Source organism: Pinus tabuliformis, chromosome 8 (genome assembly GCF_031772625.1).
Source record: "Pinus tabuliformis cultivar Carrire ecotype Pingquan chromosome 8, CPIR1, whole genome shotgun sequence".
Classification (NCBI taxonomy): Eukaryota; Viridiplantae; Streptophyta; class Pinopsida; order Pinales; family Pinaceae; genus Pinus; species Pinus tabuliformis.
This window is the reverse complement of record NC_142294.1, coordinates 1,644,304,538-1,644,313,002: the sequence shown is the minus strand read 5'-3', so window position 1 is coordinate 1,644,313,002 and position 8,465 is coordinate 1,644,304,538. Positions and strand designations below refer to the sequence as shown.

General features: G+C 39.8%; 1 protein-coding gene across 1 annotated transcript; it reads left to right on the top strand.

The window, feature by feature from the left end:
* Nucleotides 1-1,270: 1,270 nt before the first annotated feature.
* Nucleotides 1,271-8,074, top strand: LOC149242472 (uncharacterized). The gene is made up of 3 exons (XM_089370845.1): nucleotides 1,271-2,050; nucleotides 3,210-3,721; nucleotides 3,853-8,074. Exons 1-3 carry the CDS (start codon nucleotides 1,271-1,273, stop codon nucleotides 8,072-8,074), a joined length of 5,514 nt encoding a protein of 1,837 aa, XP_089226971.1.
* Nucleotides 8,075-8,465: the final 391 nt, after the last annotated feature.

Genomic DNA, 8,465 nt, shown 5'->3' with positions numbered 1-8,465 from the left:
CTTGAAAGTTTGTTTAATCTTACATGTTTTCATCTGTTTGAGGAGGACTCTTGAGACCCTCTTGCCCTCCTTAGCCCCTCACCAGTCTGATCCATCCATTCATTCAATCCAAAGCATCAAATGATTGCCTTCCTTGCCCCAATCAGAACTCTGCAAAAACTAGGCCTCATCCCCAGACCCAAATTTGCCTTCCCTTTTTTCCAACAAAACCCTCAAAAACTTAAATCAAATCCTTGCACTTCATACCTAACCTAATATCAGTTTTTAAATCAGTCATCTCAAGCTCCATAGATTATCTTTCGCTGAGATTGACCCGGAGAGAGCCCTCTCCTATCCTCGTAGGGCTAGCTACGAGGCTGAGCGTGGTTTGATGTGGACCTAGAACCTTGCCTTTTCAACCTGAGGCAAATCTAGGCGCTAACACTATCAACCTCTCATCCCATCCACTTACATTACTCAAACATAATCATCTAGTGCAACTATAATGAGTAGCACTATAAGAGAAGCTTCTTCAACGACTCAATCTCCATCATCCTCCACATCTTCTGCTACTTCCTCTACTCCTAGTACTCCCAGAATGGCCCAAAGACCATGGAATAACCTTGGGGCAGTACAGATGGCTTCACCATTACACCCTCTTCCCAAACATCCAGAGAGGTGGATTCTTAAGTTTAATCCTGATGATGGTCTCCCTATAGAGGAACACCTTCACAATTTCATATTAGCCATCAATCTGAATGGAGTCACGGAAGAAGATTGTGTTTTCAAACTTTTTCCCTACACATTTGAAGGATATGTAGGGTATTGGTATTTTTCCCTTCTTGCTGGATCAATAAAAATTTGGGATATATTCGAAGAGCATTTTTTGTTAAAATTTGGTGATGACTGAGCAACTACCACTTTGATTAATGACTTATCAAATCTTAAGACCAATCCTAATGAAATAATTAAAGATTTTAATTCCATATTCAACAAATTGTTGAATAAAATCCCAGATACTTCTAGACCAGGGAGTGTAATACAGGTTGAATGGTATATTTCTTCTCTTCGTTAAAACATTGTTATCTTCATAGATAGATCCAATAAATTAGTGTTTCTTGATAACATGAAAGAAGCTTTATCTATGGAAAAGAAAATCCTTGCTCTTGAGAAGAAAGCCACTATTGATGAAAGAAAGAAAATCGAAAAAGTTACTTTCAAGGATGAATCCAAGAACAAAGCCCTCAAAGATCCTTTTGACTTAGAAGGATTACAAAAGGTTTTGAAGACAATGTCTAATGAAATGGTAGAGATTAAAAAGCAAGTAGTTGAGTCCTCTAAAAAACCCTTTCGTCCTTTCAAAAGGAATCATCCATCGCAATCACAACCACCTACCATTATATCAAATGTCGAATCTAATCAAGATGATGAAGAGGAAGAATCAGCCTTATCTGCTAAAGAATCCCAAGAAGAAGAATTAGCAGAAGCTCATGGTTTATGGGATTTCATCCTAACCACTTCAGAAAATGAAGAAGAAGAAGAGGCCCTACTAGTGAGTACTAGAAGTAAGGGACTTGTTGATCCATCTCCAGCAAATCAAAAACAGAAGTCCCCTGCTCCTCCTACTAAGGACAAAGGTGTAATTAAGAAGTCTTCTACTCCTTCTTCATATTCTCTTCCAACTACTTCTAAATCTCCTTCTTCATCCAAGACTTTGATAATCTCTGATACTATGGAATATAATATTGTGGAAAACATGAAAAAGGTCAAAGCCAACATTTCTCTTTATGAGGTTAGTAAATTAAAACAACAAAAAAAGATTTTACTTAAAGAATTGAATGCAATTCCTACTTATCCATTACCTACTTGTGTCACTACAAAGGCCTCTAAAGGGAAAGGAAAACCTCCTAATGTATCTTCAGATAAAATTGATCCATCAGATGCCATTTTGATAGGAGATAGATCAAATACGTATACTCCTCCCTTTTTATTGACTTTTGAGATTTTTAACAAGAATGTTCATAACTGTCTAGTGGATTCTGGTGCATCATCAAATGTCATGCCTTATGCGGTGTGTCTTAAATTAAATATTTCACCACAAAAATATGTTGTTCATATTGTTCAATTAGATCGCACAAAAGTCAAAGTTTTGGGAGAAATGAATTATGTTTTAATAAGATTAGCTTCCAATTCAGAGATTTTTCAAATAATAGATATATTAGTTGTAGACATTCCTGAATTGTATGGTCTTATTCTAAGTAGAGACTAGTCTGAAAAACTACATGGTTACTTTTCAACTGATTGGTCACACATGTGGCTTCCCTACAATGGAAAACCCAATCAAATTCGTGTCGATAGGGAAAAACACATGAAATATTCAGTTACTGATTTTGATGAGGAAAACGAACCAGTAGTATTTACAAACAATATTCTTGGAAGTTACTCTTTTGAATCTTTCTTTGGAAATTTTCAAGCACAAGAATCTCCCTTTTTAGTTGACTATGTTTCATCTCAAATTGAAAATTTCTCCCAAATAGATTCATCTAAGTATATTAATATTGTATAAAACCTTGTAAATAAGCATGATCTTTTATTTTGGACTCTTTATTTTGATGGATCAAAATCTAATGAAGGTGCAGGAGCTAGTTGCATCTTAGTTAACCCTTATGGAGAAAAAATCATGCTAGCTTGCAGATTGGAATTCGACTGTACCAATAACATTGTCAAATATGAAGCATTTGTACATGGCTTACAGAAAGCCATTAGTCTTGATATCAAATACTTAAATTTTTTGGTGACTCAGAGATTGTTATCAAACAAGTTAGAAATAACATCCATTGTGTTTCTAGTCACCTTAAGCATTACCAATCTTTGATCCAAGACCTCATTTATCATTTCACTGCATTCAACATAGCTCCTATCCCAAGAACAAAAAATGTTAGTGTTGACCTCCTAGCAAATGTATTCCACCTGAAGATTTCAGTCTTGATAGATTTTTTATTGAATTGATTTTCTGCCCCTCCATTAAAGACAACATTACTAATTGGTGTGTTTTTAATGATGACAATGACATTTTGAGTTTTTTTACATTTGAAGGGTCTTACTCTAATCAGTTTGTTGATGAAGATGACCATGACAAGCAGCTAAATAAATCTTCTGATGAAAATTCTTTACCTAACTTGTATTGAAATTGGAAGATTTATATGATCTAAAATATAGGTTAAAAAAAGCTGCCTTTCAAGTGCCGACACTGTCATGAGTATGGGCACTTTGCAAGATACTGCAAAAAGAGAAACAAGGAGACAACAGAGAAGGAAAAGGGAGAACAATGGAAACAGGCAAAGAAACCAACAAGCAGCAGACAGAGCAACAAAAATAAGGCCAAAGAGACAGAGAATAAAGTAGGAAATGGAAGTACAAGCAATCAAAACACCGGAAGCAGAGACACAAACAGCAATGAGGGGGACAAAAACCCCTTTGAAATTCTCACGCCGCCTTCAGATCCTCCAGAGGCAGAGAATGAAGATCCACCTCAGGCGGAGAATATCGACACCATAGATCCAGGTAATAACTCAATCCCTAACCCAGGCAATATTTCCTCCCCTTCCTATGCAGATATTATCAAACAAAAGAAGAAAACCACAGAGAACATGGGCTCATCAGATGAGGAAACATTTGAAAGGCCAGCAAAAAAGGCTGGACGAAGAACAAACAAGGAAAACAGAGAAGAGGAGTCAGAAAGGCAAAAAACCCTAGGCAGTCAAGCCACCATAGAAATGACACTTGGGAGGAATATCAGGCCTAGGGCCCCCAAAGGAGGAGGGCCTACCCCTATAAGTGGTAAATGATGCAGCTGATCTCTTGGAACTGCAGGGGTTTGGGGAATCCCACAAAAGCAGAAGCCATAAAAGATCTTTTGAAAATGGAACCCACAGACATCCTCATGCTCCAAGAAACAAAAGTAGAAGGAGAGATCCTTCTAAGTACCTGTAACACCAAATGGAAATTCGACTCTGGAAAGGTTGTGAGTGCAAGAGGCACGGCTGGAGGAATAGGAACATTCTGGGCAAAAAATTCTTTCTCTCTAGAAAGATCATTCGAGACCCAGCATTGGATATATACAGAACTACGGCATATAGCAAGCAATCTCAGCATAGACTTGTTTAATATGTATGTTCCTGTTCACTACGAGGAAAAGAGAGAGTGCTGGAAGACGCTATCAGAGTTTTTAGATCACAACAATCCCAGGAACATAATTATAGGAGGCGATCTGAATATCATCCTTGATCCTAAAGAGAAGAGAGGAGGGACTTACTCAAGAGACCCTTTTCTTACCATAGTGGAGAACATAATATTACAGAGAGAATTAGTAGACTTCAAGCCTGTTAAAGGAAAATATACATGGACCAATAACAGAACAGGAGAAAATCATATTGCAGCAAGGTTGGATAGATTCCTCGTCAGCAGCTCTATAATGATGGGAAAAAGAATAGTCATCAATAAGATCCTTCCAAAGCTCAGCTCGGATCACAAACCTGTCCTCCTCTGCCTGAAAGATGAAGAGGATCTAGGACCCCTCCCCTTTCGCTTCAGTCCTCTCTGGGCGGAAAGAGAGGGATTCATGGAAACAGTGCAAGCAGCTTGGAGCACAGAAGTCTCAGGCTCCCCAAGCTATGTTTGGGAGCAAAAAATAAAAAATACAAAGAAGGCTCTTAAAGAGTGGATAAAGAAACCTATGAAAACTCCCATCAGTCAGAGGAAAGAGGCAGTCACACAGCTGGAAGAAATACAATTTGATTTGGAAGAGAAAGACATCCATTCCTTGGACCTAGACCAAGAAAAAATTGCACAAAGGAAAACATATTGTTCTTTTAGAAACGAGGAAGAGTACTGGCGTCTAAAGTCTCGCAGCCTGTGGCTTAAAGCTGGGGACAGAAATACCACATACTTCCATAAACAGTTTAGGGCTCGACTCAGCCGAAACCATATAGCAGAAATCACATTATCAAATGGACAGGTTTGCAAAGGATTCGCCCAAATCAAGGAAGCTGCTGTAAATCACTTCCAAACTCTACTTACAGCAGAAAAAGAGGGGAGTGAGGAAGACACACTAGAGTTCCTCGCTAACATTCCAAAGCTAATCAGTACGGAGGATAATGAAAACCTCATGAGCTCAGTAACGGAAGAAGAAGTATCCAATATTGTGTGGTCTATGGAGCCTGATAAAGCGCCAGGACCCGATGGTTTTACAATCCATTTCTATAGAATCTGCTGGACATTAGTCAAACCAGATCTCCTCAGAATGATACGTGGATTCATGAGAAAGGCAAGGATTGGGGGCGGAATCAACTCAACCTTTCTTGCCTTAATTCCTAAGGAGACAAATCCAAGATCTTTTGACAGGTACAGGCCGATATCTCTATGCAATGCGTCCTATAAGATAGTGTCCAAACTTCTGGCGAGCAGAATCAAGCCTCTCTTGCAAAAGCTCATTTCTCCAGCTCAGGGGGGATTTGTGAAAGGAAGACACATCCTGGATAATGTTATCCAAGTCCAAGAAGCTTTGCACTCGAGCCATTCACGCAAGGAACAAGGTATGCTTATAAAATTGGACATGTGTAATGCTTTTGATAGAGTTAATCGCTCCTTTCTGTACAGGGTCCTTACAGCCTTTGGTTTCAATCAAGAGTTTATAAATCTAATCAAAGCATGTCTAGAAAAGATCTGGATAGCCCCAATGGTAAACGGCAGACCAACAGATTTCTTCTTAGCCACCAGGGGACTGAGGCAGGGCTGCCCTTTGTCACCATTTCTTTACATACTAATGGCAGACTCTCTGAGCAGAAAATTATCTTTGGAAAAACAAAATGGTAATCTCCCTGGAATCAAGATTGTGAAAGAAATCGACCCATTGAACCACGCGTTGTTTGCGGATGACTCACTGTTGCTTGGGGGCGCATCACCACAAATTGCGAACTCCTTCAAGATCATTCTCAAAAAGTTCTGCAGCATCTCTGGAGCGTTAATCAGTGAAAGGAAAAGTGTTGTCTATGGGTGGAACACAGATCAGCAGACCATCAACAGAATTTCCAGCAACCTGGGCTTCAATGGATACGCAGATTGGGACAAATTCAAATATTTGGGTCTTCCAATAACAAAGGGATCCAACAGGAACCAACTGTGGGAAGAGGTGATTTCCAAATTTAAGAAAAAGATCGCAGGATGGGGGGGTTATTGGCTCACCACAGGAGGTAAACTCACGCTCATTAGAGCTGTACTCTCGGCACTTCCAACGTTCCAGGCCTCCTTAATGCTAGCTCCAAAGCAAATCTCAGATCAGATCTCCAGTCTTATGCGAAATTTCCTGTGGAATGGAGGGCGAGGAAATGACAATAGATTCCATCTGATAAATTGGGAAACAGCGAAAAGACCTATGGAGGAAGGAGGACTCCAAATACGAGATCCTCTTCTAGCAAATGTAGTGCTGGGATGCAAATTACTGTGGCAGCTGCTCGATGAGCCTAGTCACCCTGTCAGCCTGATATTAAAACACAAATACTTCAAACATCAGTCAATCAGAACCTTCATTCCGGAGAAAGCCCCTAAAGGAACGCAAGCCTGGAAGTTATGCAGCAAAGGTATCGAATTTTTCAAAACTTACCTGTACAAAATTCCTGGGAACGGCAAGAACACTCTGTTATGGAAAGACAGAGTCATGGGACACCCTCCCCTCAAAGATAACAGTGAAATTGCAGAGATAAGATTATGGCTACAGTCAAAAGGAATCCGTAAGATTGAAGACATCGCTGGATGGGACAACAGAGGAGAGTGGCAACGCTGGAATTTCCCCAAGGCACCAGCGCACCTCACCACACAGCTTCACGCCCTTAAAAAGGCGATTACAGACTTCGCTCCAGTTCATAGAGATGAAGAAGACACCTGGGGATGGGGGAAGACGGGTGTGTACACAGCAAGGCAAGGATATCTACAAATGCAAAGTAAAAAGAACTCGCCACATCCGAAAGAAGTATGGAAGCAGGTATGGGACAGTTTTAGCATTCCTAAGATTAACTTTTTCTTTTGGACTCTGTTCCATAATAAAATCTTAACCGGAGAAAACCTATGCAAGAGAAACATAGCAGGTCCCCACCGATGTGTTCTATGCAAAAATGCACTGGAAACCACAGATCACTTGTTTATTAATTGTGAGTATGCCAAGAAGGCTTGGAATAGTTTTCTGACTGGATTAAATGTGAGACCCTCAGCTCACTGTACGATAGCAGAAATGTTCACCACTTGGAAAGCCAGTTACCCACATAATATTGCTGGCAAATCTCTATGGTACAAGATATGGATTGCTGCTCCAAAATACGTATGCTGGAAGCTCTGGCTTGCCCGGAACGAAATTATCTTCAACCAAAATGAAATATCAGCAGAAAAAGTGGCAGAACAGGCAAAGAAACTCCTTCTTGAAACCCTGAATTATTCTTCAGTCAAAGTTGACAATTCCCTTCGAACAGAGGAAAAGGCCTGGCTGGACGGTTTCTCATTCATTACTAGACCGTCAGCAATCACTCGGCCAACCCACAAGGAAAGATGGCAGATCCGAGAATCCGAGGATAGATTTCAGCAGTGGTGGAAATCCCAGGGAAAGTGTACTATCTTCTTTGACGGCGCTTCAAAAGGAAATCCAGGCACATCAGGAGCAGGAGGGGTAATTTACTATCCGAATGGAGAAAAAGAAGATTTCAGTTGGGGACTAGGAACGAAAACCAACAACCAGGCAGAAGTTCTTGGTCTCTTAAAAGCCTGCCAATTAGCCAGAAAAGAAAACCAAAGAGAAATCATTATTTGTGGGGACTCAGAACTGCTGATAAAGGCATTAAGAAACAAGGAATGGTTAAAGGATCCTCTGTTAAATAAACAGCTCTCAAGAGTGAACAGAATTCTGAAGGACTTCTCCTCGGTGCAAACATTTCATATCCTCAGAGATTTAAACAAGGAAGCGGACAGACTGGCAAACACAGGCTGCACTCAGCAAAGTGAAATGATCAGCATAAACGCAGGAGCTTTGGAAATGGCAATCATCCCTTAACCGGGAGAGGCGCTCATGTAAACCCATGAATTGTAATTTGGTTGATTAGGCTTTGCCCAACCTGGAATTCTCAATAAAATACAACCGTTTCAGTTAAAAAATATATATATATATATAGGTTAAAAAAGGTAACTAATTGCAAGCTTCAAAGTTCGACTCTGAGATTTGAACTCGTTAACTTAGGATTTTATCATAAGCTTCAGAACATCAATTTAGGCCTTGGAATTTCACCAGATGAAAGATCTTCTTTCATTCATTTGTTGAGAAGATATAAGGATATATTTGCATGCAATTATGATGATCTTAAAACCAGCACACCATTCCTCTGCTTCCATATGTCAAGCCAATTCAACAAAAAGTTAGGAATATTCACCCTAACTTGAAGGCTCAG